The following is a 16,681-nucleotide window of genomic DNA, read 5'->3' on the forward strand; positions in this document are numbered from 1 at the left end:
GGGGGGGGGGACGGAGGTGCCAAAGCACAGGACTCCTGGGTTCCACTCCCAGCTCTGGGAGGAGAGTGGGGTCGAGTGGGGAGGGGGGCAGTTGGAAGTCAGGATTCCTAGGTTCTATGCTACTGATCTAACACTGAACATCCCCGCTCTAAAGTGGGAATAATCTTGCTAGATTTCACTCCCCTCCCAGAGCTGGGGACAGATTCCAGGAGCCCTGACCCCAAACCCTCGCCCTAACCACTAGCCCACATTCCCCTCCCAGAGCCAGGCACAGCACCCAGAAGTCCTGACTCCCAGCCTCCTCCCAAAAGCACTACTCATCTCTCGGCTGTCCTAAGCTCTGCCCTCCCCCTCCCATCCTGAAAGGGTCCAGAAATATGAACCGATTGGTGTTTCTCTTGTTTTTAAGCTTTTTTTTTTTATTTTAAAAAAAAGGAAGGTGGGGGGAGGGGAGGGTGCGATATTAAAAAGCGACTGACTCTGGGTAGCAACCATTGATATGTGTAAAAAAAAAAAATTCTTTTTACCCCACCCCCCACCCCAACCAGAGAATAAAAAGGATCCCCTGTTAAAACCTTCCCCTGATGCAGGGCACCCCCCAGTGCCCCACCCACCCCCAAAAAATCCCTCACCCACCCCATCCAGACGGCAGGGAGACCAGATGTTGGGGGGGGGAGGGGAGATCAAACCAGAGTGCCATGTCCTGAGTCGGGGGTGGGGGGTGGGGGGCAGAGCTAAAAGAGGCCCTCACCAAAGTCCACAGACATCTCCTGGGCATGAAATGAGCGAAAAATCCACCTCTCCCACCTGCCCCCAGCTTGAAATGGCCAACGCTGCTACGATGTGAGACTAACCAAGCGAATAAACACACAGTGGAGGAGCCAGGGGGGCAGTGTTGGGCACTGATTCCCCCCTCCCCCCCAAAAACACCCCTGTAAACCCCTCCTCCGAATCCTATGCCTTCACTCCCTCCCCACCACAGTTTTTTCTACCCCTCCCCAACCACTTGGGGGTTAATCACGAGAGGTGGGAGGACGCAGCTAGGATGCCAGGGTCATTTCCATCTCCTCCCCCCTGCACCAAAAGCCCCAGGCTGATTGACACCCCCCCATTCATCTGTTTCTATGCAGACAGAGGGACGCTGGGAGGGCTGATTCCCAAGGCACCCGGGGAAGGGGTGCAGCAGGCAGGGAGGGGACCGGCAGGAGGCAGTGGCTGCTGGCACAGTCCCGCTCGGCCCCAGCTGCGACCCTCCTCTCCCTGCTCAGCCCAGGAAGGAATCCACCTCGTCCTCCTCGAAGTGGCTTTGCTGCAGCACCTTGATGTGGTACTCGTAGATCTTCAGCGCGGGGCCCAGGCGGATGGACAGTCCGGTCAGGACGTCTGTGCGCTGCATGAGCAGCAGGGACTTCCCGTCTATCTCCTGCAAGGGGCGACAGAGGAAGGGTTAACAGGGATGACGGGCTGGGGAATGGGACATGGGGCCTTTCTCCTCTCGGGGACTGGTTCTCTCCACACATTGCTCCCTGCCTCTGAGATGGCAGCTGCCCCCACCCCTGAGCACTAACCCAGGGGTGCCAGAACAGGAGGGGCCAAGGCCCGTCCACTTTTCACCACAGGCCCGGCTCCCTGCCCCTCCTCTTCCCTGAGGCCCTGCCCCCTGACCAGGCCAGGAGCTAGAGCCCAGCCAGGTAAGAGCGGCCCCGGGGCAACTGTGAGGAACCTGGGCCCCTCCACCTGCCCAGAGTGGGGGGGCCAAGAGGAGCACCCGACCCGTGTCCCCATCCCCCGGGCCCCCCGCCCAGAGCAAATGGAGGGTCCGTGCCCAGACAGCTGTTATCAAGGCCCAGCTGCAGCTCTTCAGCCCCCGAGGCGCCACCCCCAAGCCAGGCCTGAAGCCAGGGGCTCAGGCTTCCCGGCCCGGCTCCAGCTTCTGGCTTGGCTGGGGGGTGGGTCCTCAGGGGGAAGGGGAGGGGCCATGGAGGGGATGGGGCCACAAGCCCCCCCACACTCCCACACACTTTTAGGAAGAATCCATCAGCCCTGCACTGACCTGCTCCTGAAAGGCAGATGCCTGCTCTGCAAATCCAGCCTCCGTGAAATAATCCACCACGTCCGTCACTGTCCACTCCACGGGGTCTGAGGGCTTCTCCTTCTTCACCGAGCTGGGCAGGGGAAGGGGAACAGAGTGATCAGGGTCCCGGCCACAACCCTCACCTCCCAGGCAGACACAGCCCCCGACCTGCCTTCATCACCAGGCCTGAGCTCCCCGGCCCCATCCCCTCCCACACCCGCACCAAGGGGAGTCCCCTGACATCTCGAGGGGAGGGGGCTGAGAGCCAGTCCCTCTCTGCAACAGGGGTCCTCAGGCAGCCAAGGGCTAATGGAGGCAGGAAGGGAATGGGGGAGCTGCCAAAGCATGGAGGGCCTCGGCCCTGCCATGGGGGTGGCAGGCCCTGAAGGCTCCCACTGGGGTGGGGGCACTGGTGCAGCCAGGAGTCGCTGGGGCTGGCGGAAGCAGCAGGGAAACATGTCACATGTGGAGATTTAAGGACCCAGCCGCGGGGGGTGGGGTGGGGTGGGGGGGGCTGATAACCAGGGGGACGGGGACATCTTAGAGTCTGACCTGCTCACACAGGGCTCACAGATTAAGTACCAGCCCCAGCACTGGGCAGAAGGAGCACCCCCTGGTTGCAGCGAGGGGGACGGGCAGGCAAGAAGCCAGTGAGCGCAGGACTTACACGCAGCTGAACAGTGTCCCATCCGCTGCCTGGACGCCGGGCCGCCCGGGGGACAAGGGCACAGGGGGGTCCGCGCCCGCAACGGCTGGAGAGACTGCAAGCAGGAGAGAATGAGAGAGAGATGTCAGGCATGGCACAATCACAGACAGGGCTTTCACCTCCCCATGGAACACGAGGAAACTGGCCCACCGCAGCCCTTGGCTCCCCTGATCTCCTCCAGCCCGACTGATGCCCCTCAATCTTGTCCCATAGTCCTGGTTTTCCTCCCGCCCCTAAGGTTCTGCTGATGCTCCTCAATGCTGACCTGCAAGTCTCTGCTATCCCAGCCCTGGGCTCCCCCTTCCCAGTTCTTCCAATGCCCCTCAATCCCATCTTGCAGCCCCCTGGATATTCCAGTTCCAGAGTTGTCCCCAAATGCAGACAACCAGCCCAGCTGAGCAGAATTTCGCAACATCCCCAAGGCTGAGACCTGCCAAACTCATTTCATGAGTGACCTCAGCCACTGCACCTCATCAGCCTCACCCCACCACAACAGACCCTTGGGTCACTCTTACCCCCTTTCCCTAAGAGAAATTCCAGCCCCTGGCGTCCCCCCACTCCAATACCTGCTCTGTCTGGCTGCCCGTAGGAGCCCCCTTCCTTCTTGCCCATCCCGAACTGCTGGCAGGCGCTCTCCCCAGGGGAGCAGGCCTTGGCATGACGCCTCTCGCTGCCTTCGCGGTGGGGGCGCTCGGAGCCCTTGTCCGGGGAGTGCTCTTCCGGGGGGTGCAAGTCCCTGGCGTGGCCACCCCCCATGGGACAGTCCTTCCCACCACGCCTGCTGTCCTTACAGTCCCCGTTCATCTGGCTCTGCTCAGCGGGGGCTGCTTTGCCGTCACTCTCCAACCCAGCCCCGGCGCCCGCCCCCTCGTAGTCCGGAGCCTCGGAGCCCTCCGACATGGTGGAAGCCTCGTCATCCTCCTCTTCCTCCTCCCCCTTCTCCTCCGATGGCTCCTCCCCGGCCTTCTGCGGGCACCAAGAATCCAGAGTTAGAGACCCCAGGAAGCTGCTCCCCTGTGCCCTGCACAGGGCATCTTCTGGGCACAGCTGGGGCTCCTGGTTTTACCCACCATTGGGCCCCATCTAGCCACTTTTCCTGACTCGGGACCCCCTGGTAACCCAGCCCTGGGCTCCCCACCTCCATCAGCTCTGCTGATGCCCCTCAGTCTCGACCCACAGCCCCCTGATATCCCAACCATGGGGTTCCCCCCGCCACAGCTCTGCCAATGCCCCTCAATCCTGCCTGCAGCCCCCTGCTAGTCCAAATCTGGGTCCCCCCCAGCTCTGGAGGTGCTCCTTGATCCCAACCCCCACAGCCCTCCACCCCCACTATTCCAGTCCCCATACTCCCTTCTCTAGCACTCTGCCTGCTCTAGTGTTAGGCAACTCTTAGACAGGGCCGGTTCCAGGCACCAGCTGAGCAAGCAGGTGCTTGGGGCGGCCAAGGGGAAGGGGTGGCACGTCGGGCTCTTCGGCGGCGGGTCCCTGTCCCTCTCGGAGGGAAGGACCTGCCACCGAATTGCTGCTGAAGAAGAAAGCGGTGCGCTGGAGCTGCCGCCGATCGCGGCTTTCCCCACCCCCCGCCGCTTGGGGCGGCAAAAACCCTGGAGCCGGCCCTGCTCTTAGGGTACAGGGCTAAGCATCTAACCACAGCGAGTTGGTGACAGCATAAAAATCGACCCTCAAACAGGAAGCTGCTGGGCTAACAAACTACCTCATCAGAAGAGACTTCCTCCTGGAGAGTGCCAGCTGCCACGGCAACCCCTCTGCTGGAGCAGACTACCGGGCGCATGTCCAGCTGGACCCATTCTTAGAAGCACCAGGACCACTTTGACTGTGGCAGCACTGGACTGAGGGAAGAGTTTGTTGTAAACAAAGAACTTAACATGAGCTTTGGGGGTAGAGATAGGTCAGAGGCAGCATGGTCCAGTGGATGTGGCACCAGCCTAGGAGTCAGGAGACCTGGGCTCTAGTCCCAACTCTGAAACTGGCCTGCCAGGTGGCCTTGGGCAAGTCACTGCCCTGCGCCTCAGTTTCCCCAGCTGTAAAACAGGGATAATCCTTCCTTTGTCTGTCTAGATTATAAATTCTCGGGGGCAGGAACTCTCTCCCCCCACAGGCCTGTGCAGCACTCTGCACAATGGTGGCTCCCTAATCTCAGATGGGGGCCTGTGCAGCACCCAGCCTGAAGGAGCCCACTCCCCCCGCCCATCTCAGCTGAGGCATCTAGGCGCTAATCTAACTCCAACAAAAAATGTCTGAAGCAAAATCAGGAGCTCCCAATTTAGTTTTAACAGAGCCTGTTAAAATAGCTCGTTAGGATTTAGAAGATAATTACACCCCCACGCCCCTCTGCTTTTAAAAGGAGCAAAAATATATTTTTTTTTAAATAGAAAATAAACCTCCCCCCGCTTTGTTCTTTTACAACCATCGCGGCAAAAACAGAGCGAAAGTCCAAGTTCTTCAGCAAAATCTGTCTCTCCTTTCATCAGGGGCCTCCCCCCCGCACATTGCCTGCACAAGGAGGCCATGCCAGAGATGCCTGGTTTGTTATTGCCGGGCTGCCAGCCAGGCCCGTGCGGAGTGCTCTCATTATAGTTATATTATGGTAGTGCCCAAAGGTCCCAGTTAGAACTGGGCTGGGCACTGCACAAAGAGAACACAGCCACCCCCAAAACACAGACAGAGATTTTAGGGTTGCCTGGCAGGGCTGCATCAGGGGCCCTGGATTGTTAAAAGATGGGAAGCAAAGGATAGGATCAGATGGTCAGTTTTCACGGTGGAGAGTGGTAAATAGCGGGGTCCCCCACGCATCTGTACTGGGACCCGTTCTGTTCAACATATTCAGAAATGATCTGAAAAAGGGGGCAAACAGTGAGCTGGCAAAGTTTGCAGATGATACAAAATTACTCAAGGTCCAAAGTTGACTGGAAAGAGTTTCAAAGGGATCCCACAAAACTGGGTGACTTGGCAACAAAATGGCAGATGAAATTCAATGTTGATAAATGTAAAGTAACACATTGGAAATCAATCCCAACTGTACAGATACAAAATGATGGGGTCTAAATTAGCTGTTACCACTCAAGAAAGATCTTGGAGACATCATGGATAGTTCTCTGAAAACATCCACTCAATGTGCAGGGCTGTCAAAAAACTAACAGGTTAGGAACCATTAGCAAAGAGAAAGATAGTAAGAGAGGAAATATCACAACGCCGCTATATGAATCCATGGTGCACCCACACCTGGAATACGGCATGCAGTTTTGGTTGCCCCATCTCAAAAAAGATTCGTTAGCATGGAGAAGTGCAACAAAAATGATTAGTGACGAAGAGTCCTGTGGCACCTTATAGACTAACAGACGTATTGGAGCATAAGCTTTCGTGGGTGAATACCCACTGCGTCTGACGAAGTGGGTATTCACCCACAAAAGCTTATGCTCCAATACGTCTGTTAGTCTATAAGGTGCCACAGGACTCTTTGTTGCTTTTTACAGATCCAGACTAACAAGCTACCCCTCTGAAAAATGATTAGGGGGCTGAAACAGCTTCTGTATGACAGATTAAAACACCCGGGACGGTTCGGTTTAGAAAAGAGACTAAGGGGGAGGGGAGATATGATAGAGGTCTATACAATCAGGAGTGGTGTGGAGAAAGTGAATGCAGAAGTATTATCAACTTCTTCACATAATGCAAGAACCAGGGGTCACCCAAAGAAATTAACAGGGAGCAGCTTTAAAACAAACCCAAGGAAGTACTTCACACAACACACAGCCAACCTGTGGAACTCGTGGTCAGGGAATGTTGTGGTGGCCGAAAGTGTAACTGGGCTTAGAAAAGAATGAGATAAGTCCATAGAGGATAGGTCCAGCAATGGCTATTAGCCAAGATGGTTAAGGAGGCAGCCCCATGCTCTGGGTGTCCCTAAGCCTCTGACTGCCAGAAGCTGGGACTGGCAGACAAGGGATGGATCACTCGCTAATTGCCCTGTTCCGTTCAGACAGGTTACTGGGCTAGATGGACCACTGGGCTGACCCAGGAAAGCTGTTCTTATGGTAAGGCTGTGCTGGGCCCCTCATTGGTTGCCAGGGGGCTGGGCCCGGCGCCCATGAGCGGTTGCCGGGAAGCTGCTTGCAGGTGGGTTGTTCCTGGATGCTTTGCTGTGAGAGTAGCACTCCTGGAGGCTGTATGAACAGACCCATCCATCACACAGACCATCCAGCCCAACGCGTCGCAGCCAGGGCGGGCGTCACCACCCGGGATCTCGCTGGGACAGGAGGCCCCAGCAGATCAGAAGCTACAGCAGCGCTCGCACCCTAAACTGGAACAATCCTGGACCTCACCCAACTCGCTTCCCACAGCAGCTTTCATTCTAAGCTCCTTTGACTGGTACTGCCCATGGTCCCTCCCACCCCAGATGCCCCATGGTGTGCCAGGCAGTCCTGCCTCTCGATACCTTGCATGTCCTGTGACTCCCCAGGCATGTGCCTGTACAGGAGTAAAAGAGGCAGCCCCAGGGCCTAGTCATTGGTGCCTTCCCTGGAAACAAGCACCAGAGTACTGCCTGACCCCTAACTCCCAGGCATCCCTGCCCCAAGCAGCCCTGATCCCTTTACTCCATGTGCAGCCCCTTCCTATGTACCCCACCCCCGCCCAGCCATCATTATCTTGGGCAGCCCTTTCCACCCCACCCTCAGGTCCTATCCCAAGCACCCAAAGCCAACCCTTTTCTGAGCTAAACCTGCCGTGGGGCCCAGGGCACTGCCCCCTGCTCACTGCCCCTCCCCCCCCTCCGGGACCAGAGCACCGCTCACTCCCCCACCCCAGACACAGCCCCTCCCACACGGGGAACCGCTCACTCCCCCCGCCCCTCCCAGACATTGCCCCTCCCCCCACCAGGGCATCGCTCACTCCCCCCGCCCCCAGACACTGCCCCTCCCCCCCGGGCCAGGGCACCGCTCACTCCCCCCCCCACCCCCAGACACTGCTCCTCCCCCTCCGGGGCACCGCACCCCCTCGCCCCACCCTGGTACTCGCGTGCGACTTGCCCCAGGCTTCCCGCCCCAGCCACTGCCCCTCCTCCCGGGTCACCGCTCACCCTCCAACTCCTGCCCGTCCCTCCGGGGGTCGGGGCGCCGCTCACCCCCACCCCGACACTCGTGCCACCTGCCCCAGGCCCTCCCCCCGTGCTCACCTTGCTCCGGTGCGCCCTGGCGTGGGGGGCGCGGCCCTGGGGCCCCCTTTCCGCCCGGGCCAGGGCGATGCTGCCGAAGCGGGTCCTTTCCAGCCTCCCGCGGGCCACTTCCTCCTCTAGCAGCCCCTGGACTCGGCCCCGGGTCACCCGGCCGCCCCCGGCCGCGCTCCCATCCCCGCCCAGGTAGCGCACAATCTCCCGCAGGCTGACCGGGGAGCTGCGCTCGGGGGCCTCCTCTTCTGGGGCCGGGGGCGCAGGGGGCGGCGGCCGCTCCCGGCCGGTCCTACGAGGCGGCGCGGCCGGCTCGGCGCGGGGCGCTACCCGGTGGGAGCGGGGCGCGGCGGGGACCGGTGCCCGCGGGGAGCGGGGCGCTGCAGGGGACGCTCCGGGCGGGGAAGCGCGGTGGGGGCGGGATGCGCCCCCGGGGCGCTGGGCCGGGGCCGGGGCCCCCCGGCGGGGCGGCTGGACGCGGGCGGCGTTGCGGTAGGAGATGCTGCCTTTGTAGCTGACTCTCAGCACCGCTCGCTGCTGGATCAGCTTCTCCAGCTCGGCCCGGGTGCGCTCGGGCTCCGGCCCGTGTCTCCGCCGCACCATGCGGCAGATGCGCTCCAGGTCCGGCCGCGCCTTGCGGGAGCGCAGCGAGTCGATGGTGTCCAGGATCCACTCCTGGTAGCGGGGCGCCTCCTGCCCCGGCGGGGGCGGCGGGGGCCCGGCCATGCCGCCGCCTCCTTGTTCGCCCGGCCGGGGCCGCTACCGCCTCGCTGCCTCCCCTCCCCCGGGGGCTGCGTCCGCTGCACCGGCTCCTTCCGCGGGCCTTCTAGGAGCGGCTGCACGGTCCCGGCTCCTCTGGCGCTCCCCGCTGCACCGGCTCGGCGCGCCGCCCCCTGCCCGCGCGGGGTCGCTACTCCTCCCCCGGGCGCGATCCCACGGCCGGGCTCCCCGGGCGCTGCCGCGGCTGCAGCTGGAGTCGGTGGCGCGCGGGCTGGTCCCAGGCAGGCAGCGCGAGCCCCTCCCTCCCCGCCGCACGCGCCGCCGCCCGGGACCCGCAGCCCCTCGCGCGGCTTAAGGAGGCGCCGCTGCCCGCAACCTCCCTTCCCCCGGCCGCTTAAGGTGGAGCCGGCGAGTTCTGAGTCCTGCGTGTGTCTCGGCACTCCGCCCTCCAGGCCGGCCCCTCACCCCGCCTTTCTGACCTCCAACAACAGTCCCCACCGCTCACCCATCCCCCTCTTCAACCCCCCCCAGCATTCATCCCCACCACGTCCCCTCACCCCGACCGACAGCAAACTCTTCCCCATCCCCTTCCTGCTCCCTTCCCCACACCTGCCTCCATCGCACCGCAGTCCCTGCCCCCTTTGCCCCCTCCCGGGGAGCTGAGCTAGTCCCCATCACCCCACTTCCCACACGGGGGAGCTGGGCCCATGTCCCTCCTTGCAACTGGCTTTGGTGGCGCTGCAGAGCGGCACTGGTGGAGGCTTCGTCACCCCTTTAGGGTATGGGGGAGTCATGGGGTGCTTCCACTCCCCCCCCCCAACAACCCAGGGCTCAGGCGAAGTAACCCTGGGTCCATCTAGCGGGGGTGCAGCTAAGCAAGGCTGGCTCAGAAGGGTGGGGAACAGAGCACAGAGGTGCTCTATTCCTCTAGGGGGTGCCCATCAGGTGGGGGGCAGGAATGGGACACAGGAGCCTTTCTCCCCTAGGGGGCACTACTGGTAGCAATTGAACTCTTACCCGCTGCCCCCCATTCTGCTCCCTCAGGGGCCCCCTTGCTGCAATTCATTCTGGCTCCCAGCAGATGAACCACCATAGCCTCGGATGCAAGCAACTCACATTAGCTCTCTTGGTTACGACCTGGTTAGTCACACACAGGCTCAAATGAGCCAGGGAGCCTGAACTCCTAAGCGCGGGGGGTGGGGGGGAACCCTTCTGGTGAGACACAGGACCACACGGCCCAAGTCCCAGACAGCTGCCAGGGCCCAGGACTGTAGCAGCAAAAGCCTGAAAGCCCTTGCAGGGCCCTTGCTGCTTGCCCGCTCCCCTGGTGGCAGGATTTTGCAGCACAGCTGGCAGACCAGCATCAGTCGCTTTGCCTCTCTGCACGGCTGGCCGGCGACAGCTGAAAACGCCACGGAGCCCTTCACCATGAGGGTGCAGCCCCATGGCTGTTGGGTTGGATTTGCAGATCTGGAGCTACCTGGCAGTCAGACCTGGCTCTCAGATAGCCGGGGCCTAGATTCCCAATTGACATCATGCCATTGGCATCACCTTGTGTCAATCGGCACCACTCCATTAGAGTCAACAGAGATGAAAGACTGATGCCAGCTGAGGATCTAGTTTCTTATCTGGCTACCAGCCCCAACCAACGGCCCGTGGCCTGAGGGATGGTGCCAGGCACAGCTCTGTGCGGGACATCTTGGGGTATGAGGCTCCAGCCAGGCACAATGGAAGTGGGGGGCTGGGGTGAGAACAGCAGCCTTGGTTATCATCACTTTATAGATGGGGAAATGAGGCAGAGAGAAGGGCTCAGGTCACACAGTTGGTGGCACAGAACCCGGGAGTCCTGACTTCCAAGCCCCACCTGACCCTAACTCCCAGAGCCCACTCCCCTCCCAGAGCCAGGACTAGAACCCAGGAGTCCTGACTCCCAGCTCCAGTTGCCCTGGCCTTACTCAGTAGATCCCATCACAGAGCTGGGAATAGAACCCAGGAGTCCCAGCAGTCCCAGCACACAACCCCACCTCCACACTCATGCACCCCACTTTAACCACTAGAACATGGGCCCTTGGCATTGCTGGAAATAGTAGCCAGTCACATGATCAGTTCTATGCCCTCTGACATGGGGGGTGGATTAAGGAGCGGCCATGCTTGAAGCTGCCCTGCTGGGCTAATCATGGAAGGCATCCAAAATGGTGGACAGGGACAGTCTGCAGAGATGTAGCTGACGTAGACGGGGTGGAGAAAAGGACTTGGAGAATCTAGACTCCTGGGTTCTATTTCCAGCAGCAGGAGAGGAGTTGTGTCTAGTGGTTTGGGGAGGGGCTGGAAGCCAGGACGCCTGGGTTGTGTGTGTGCTCCACTCTGTAAGAGGGGGATAATACCTGACACACACATTAAAGACAGTCAACGTGCAATCTCTCTGATTTTTAAAAAAGGAACTATAAGTAGTTTAGGCCCAATGCCCGCCCCCACCCCAAAATCCTCTGTCAATTTTTACAGCCATGTTTCCCTTTTTAGGCACCCCCCACTCATTCAAGACCCACACCAGACAAACAGGGGGAATCTGCCCATAGACGGACAACAACAGAGACCAGAGAAAATGCTGCAAAGCATAAACTGGGCAAACTAGGAAGGCTATTTGCCTTGCTCCCATAGTTGCAGTGATGCCAACCCCAACTGGTGAAAAATAATGATGGGCCTCAAACCAAGTCTTGAGATTGGCGTCAAAATCATGAGATTTTATAAATACCTGGCAGGGTGTTTTTATTCACTTTCTGCTATGGGGACTTTTAAAAGGTCACCTGGTTCAAGCTTTTCTCTGCAGTGAAGAGGGTGAGACAGGGAGGGTTTTTCCACTTGAGAAAATTAACTGAAAGAGCTACAGTAGCACATAGCGACTCCAGTCAAATTTCCCCATGCAGACAAGCCCTAATTGCTTTTTAATCAAACTTTCCTGATTTGGTGACTGGTACTTTAAGAAAAAAAAAAATCCCCACACACAAATAGTGTCAGCCTAGTGCCCAAAGCACAAAGGTTGCTACGAGTAACAATATGAAGGTTACATTAAAAAATTGCAGCCGTGCTCCTTTGTACAGGCAGTGGCGGCTCGAGGCAGAGCTGGGCGGGAGTTTTATGCCAGAAAATGCGGATTTATAGACAACAAAACTTTTCAAGGACAGATTGGTTTCAATGAAAGGTTTCTCAGGTCAAAACGAGACCCTGCCCAGTATCCCAGTGATTTGTGTACTCACCTCTGCTGTAGAAGACCCAGGTTCAAGGTCCTGCTCTGACTCACTCCAACGTAGAATAGGAACAAATTTGAAACCCTCCAATTCTTTCACAAAACACAATCGGTTTTCAGCCCCATCGCACTTGGAACCCCCTTGTGCAAGGGGTTGTACAGAAGGGCTCATCACTTACATTTTATTCCTGATAAACTGCCTTTAATTAACAGGGGTTTCCTCTCTTCCCCCCCCCCAGGAATTAGCTGGTGTCTCATTACCTGATCCCCTTTGGAAGCAGATTCACACACATGGAAGGAGTTTCCCTGCAATAAGGAAGGTGCGCACATATCCACATTTAGTTGGAAGTATTCTGCTTCTGGCAATCCCCCCGCTGCTAGCGCACTGCATTCCTGCACACCGGGGTCGGCCTGCCTGTTCAACTCTCCTGCACCGGCCTCAGAAATGGCTAGATTATCGATTCAGACAGGACCACTGCGAGCACCTCGTCTGACCTGCGTAACACAGGCCACAGGACTTCTCTGAATCAACTCCTGTTGGAATTGGAGCAGATCGTTTAGAAAAACCTCCCATCTCGATTTAAACAACGTCAGTGATGAAAAATCCACCACTATGCTTGGTGAATTGTTCCAATGGCTAATTACACCCCGGTTAAAAATCTGCCCTTTTTCCCAGTCTGAATGTTTTTAGTTTCAGCTTCCAGCCATGGGCTCTCCTTAGACCTTTGTCTGCTAGCGGGACTGGCCCATTATCACAGAGTTATTCCCCTAGGTACTTCGAGACAGGGATCACGGCACCCCTTAACCTTCGCTTTAAGAAGCTCCTTGTGTCTCAGCATAAGGCAGGTTTCCCCCACATTTAATCATTCTCATGGCAACTCTCTGCCCCTCTCCAATTTTTCACCTTCCTTCTCGAATTGTGGGCACCACTGACCTGGCCATGGCATTCCAGCAGCTATCGCCTCCCCACCAGACACAGCGATAAAATAACCTCTCCGCTGCTGCCTGCGATGCCCGTTTATCCATCGACCAGATGCCACCTCCCCATTTAAGCGCGGATGCTCATCCCTTTGGGCTGCCAACTCAAGGCAAGTTCAGGTACCACTAATGGCAGCCGCCAGCCCCCCACCCCCGCCACATCCCTGAACTCCTTGGGCCTCCGGGGAGAGGAACAGCTCCCGGCTCATCATAGCAACAACAACTGTCCCCTAGAGCCGAACAGCCCACACTCCAGTCTGATTTTATTTTTTTTAAACAAAACTTTATTGGTAATTTTCAGAGTAGCAGCCGTGTTAGTCTGTATCCGCAAAAATAACAGGAGTACTTGTGGCACCTTAGAGACTAACAAATTTATTAGAGCATAAGCTTTCGTGGGCTACAACCCACTTCTTCGGATGCATATATGCATCCGAAGAAGTGGGTTGTAGCCCACGAAAGCTTATGCTCTAATAAATTTGTTAGTCTCTAAGGTGCCACAAGTACTCCTGTTATTTTTATTGGTAATTGTTTCAAATATGTTTACAACAAAGCACACTGTTAAAGAGGAAGTGGGGGCTGGGGGGGGTTGTTTTGTTTTTTCCAGTGAAACAAGGTTTGTCGGAGGACACAGACGTGTTTCCCGGGGCAGGGCGGATGATCCCCACCCTCTAGATGGGACTCTCAAGCTTCTTTGTGGGAAAGGGGGATTTTTGGGGGAGGGCTAGCCACAGGGCTCCCCCCCCTGCTCCTGACAGCGCTCATGTATTTATAATATATATAATTTATCTATTAAACCAAAAGAAGCTCACACACCTCCGCCCCGGAGAGAAACAAAAAATTCAACCAGCTGGTGAATACACACAGTGGGAGACAGGCTAGGGGGTTAGAAGAGGACCACCACACTGATGCACTGCATTGGGGGCGGGGAGGATAAGTAAAGAATCAGACAGGAGGAAAAGTAAATGAATAGAACAAGAGCCCCCTTCCCCCTCAAATAAAGCAGGATCATGGCTAGGTATCAGCACCCCCCTCCCAGCTGATCTCTCATTGGAGGGGCTAATCATGGCTTAACACCCCTCCAACCTGACCACAGATCTAATAGGGTCACTCCCTGGGGGGGCCAGTTCAGAGTCCGGTGTGTGTGTGGGGGAGGGGGGAAAGAGAGATCAGGGCCTAGTTGGTATCCTGTGTTCCTTGCCTCCTCCCCATTTTCTGGTTTCTCCTCCCGCCTTGTCATCTTAAAATGTAAATCGACTGCATAAAATCAGAGGTGCAGAATGGAGCCCCAGGAGGATTGTGGGTAAAGGGAACCCTCCCCCCCCACCAAAAAAATCCGTTAAGGTTATTTCTGCAGGGCACCATTTGGCCTACGGGGGGAGGGAGGGAGAAGAGTGTATAAGCCCCCACTGACCTGGGGGGAAATAACCAAGTGCCCCAGAACCAGAGCCTACCTGCAACCCCCACCCCAACACACAAGAGGACAGACCAAAGAAGGGGTGGGGGTGGGGGGCTGCTCACATTCACAGCCTAGATTCAAAAGGCAGCATTTTATTTCCAAAGGGAGCTAAAAATCCAAAACCCACCAGCGAGATTCCCTCTCCCAGCACCTCCATTCCACCCCATAACCGACCCCCAGATCTTCCCCCGCCGGCCCCGCAGAGAGCAGCGGGGGTGGGGAAATACCATCAGTTTCTACCTGAAAAAAACAGCTCTCTCTTTTTTTCCTTGCTAAAACCTGGACACATTCAAAGCTTGGAGAGTTAGAATTCCTGGCGGGGGAGGAGGAGAAGGGAGGTGTCACCATGGATGGTGGGGGCTGATGTAGGGTAAGTTAGCCCAGCCCAGCCCCACGTCTGGATTTTTAAAACCTCCCCCCCACACACACACATCCCCAAACGGAAAATAAGGTTTAATGTACTTTATTTTTTAATAATAAATAATAATAAAAAAAGCCCAACCCCCACGTTTATAAAATGAGAAGATTTCCCTCCTTCTTCCTCTTTCCAGAGTGGAAGTGGGGGGGGGGGGCGCGGAATTTTGTCTCCCCCTTGGGAGGTGGGGGGATTCAAAGCTATTCCGGAAGCCAGGATGTTGATCTGCCATGTTGGTGGGTGTTGAGGCAGCTTTGCTCCACACCCTGCTCACAGAAGCCTTTGCAAATAGCCATGAAGATCTGGGGGGGGATTTGATGGCAAAATACGCCCCCCGCACCCCCTTCAAAAACTAAAAGCCACCAATAAAGCCAGCCAGGATGGTGGGGGTGCAGCACGTGTGGATTGAGAGGCAGTGTGGGGGTAACCGGATCAGTGTGAGGGGGTGGATAGTAACCAGTGGGAGCAGTGTGTGTGTGTGTGTGTGTGTGGGGGGGGAAATCTGTTTAAACCCCAGGTGACAGGGGGGATGAGGAGAGCTGCTGGGGGGGGGGGGGGGGGGCTGCAGGCTTGTGATGGTGGGAGGGGGGGAAGCATGTGCAAGTGTGTGTGTGGGGGAAGATATGGGGTGCACGTGGGATAAATTAGACTCCTGCCCTTCTCTACTATCATTTAGTTAGTACAGGTTTAGAATAAGGGGTGTCCTGCTCCCCCCTGTAGCGAGGTGAGACTCACCCCTGCGGCGCCTCCTGCTGGTCGTCTCGGGAATTAGCTTTTCCAGCGGTCAGAGCGCCCTTTGCAGGCTGATGTCCTGCTTGCCACTGGGCCCCCGTGCCCCTCCTGGACCCCAGTACCCCTTTCTCTTGGAGGCTTCCCCCTAGCAGTACCCCACTGTCTCGCTAGATCTCCCCTCCACTATTCCCACCTCGCCTCAGTATATGGCTACTGCCAGTCACCATCTAGCCCCTGCTCACTGGGGCAGACAGCAGTATAATTGCCACTCATCACCGGCAAGGAAGGTTTGGACCTGCTGCCTCCGCCTACCCTGGAACTGCCCCTGCAACCCCAGTACCTATTTGGCCTAACACTAGGCCTGCAGCCGGGGGGGGTTTCCAGGCCGGAGATCCCCATCTCCTATGACCTTCCCCCAGCCCTGCTCCAGTCTAAGTACCTGCTCAGCTCCTAGCAGCCAGGTCTCTCCCTCTCAACAGGCTAGAGAGAGTCTCTGGCCCACTGCCCTCTTATAAGGGCCAGCTGGGCCCTCATTAAGCCAGCCACAGCTGTGGTCAGCTACCCACTCAGCCTCCCCAGCTGTTCTTAATCCCTTTTACCCTGCTGCAGCCCTGTCCAGGGCTGCTTTTACCCTTTCAGGGCCAGAGTGGGGTGATCACCCTGCTACACCCCCAAACCAGATCCAGGCAAATCCCTACCCCCCACCCACAAAAATAAGACACACAGGCAAGGAACTCTGGTCTTTCCGCTGATCAACTCCAACCCCGCCCCCACCTGCTCCGCGCGCGCCCTCCTGGGGGGCACTGGCCCTAGAACTCCGCAAACTCCTTGGCGCACTTCTCAGTGATCGAGACCCAGATCACCTCTTCCTCGTAGTCGAAGTTACTCGTGTCGCCGGGGCCTTTGCACTTTGGTATAAAGGGAGCTTCCACCTGCAAAGGGAGGGGAGGGAGAGGTTGGGGACGAGGTGAGGGATCAATTTGTATCCCCCCCACTCCTGGATCTGCTGGGGGGCACGATCAGGCCCCAACTTTATAACAAGGCAGAGAAGGATCAGCCCCCCCCCCAATCCAGCCAGAAACCCTCACACTTTGCAATCATCGAAGGGGAGCCCATGACCCCGCTTAGGAGCCCAGGATCAGGGCCCCCAGCACTCTTAAGGGATACAGGATCG

General features: G+C 57.6%; 2 protein-coding genes across 2 annotated transcripts in view; both read right to left on the reverse strand.

The window, feature by feature from the left end:
• Positions 1-1,264: 1,264 nt before the first annotated feature.
• Positions 1,265-8,688, reverse strand: LOC135892080 (sterile alpha motif domain-containing protein 1-like). The gene is made up of 5 exons (XM_065419774.1): positions 7,972-8,688; positions 3,347-3,746; positions 2,742-2,835; positions 2,054-2,165; positions 1,265-1,423 (listed from the first exon to the last, which is right to left on the reverse strand). The coding sequence occupies exons 1-5, from the start codon at positions 8,686-8,688 to the stop codon at positions 1,265-1,267; spliced, it is 1,482 nt and encodes a 493-aa protein (XP_065275846.1).
• A 7,628-nt stretch (positions 8,689-16,316) lies between these two features.
• The window catches only part of LOC135891736 (cAMP-dependent protein kinase catalytic subunit alpha-like), a 97,892-nt gene continuing 97,527 nt past the window's right edge, over positions 16,317-16,681 (reverse strand). The window contains exon 9 of the mRNA XM_065419375.1: positions 16,317-16,439. Coding sequence (XP_065275447.1) covers positions 16,317-16,439 — 123 coding nt within the window. The remainder of the gene's footprint in view (positions 16,440-16,681) is intronic.

Source organism: Emys orbicularis, chromosome 19 (genome assembly GCF_028017835.1).
Source record: "Emys orbicularis isolate rEmyOrb1 chromosome 19, rEmyOrb1.hap1, whole genome shotgun sequence".
NCBI lineage: Eukaryota > Metazoa > Chordata > Testudines > Emydidae > Emys > Emys orbicularis.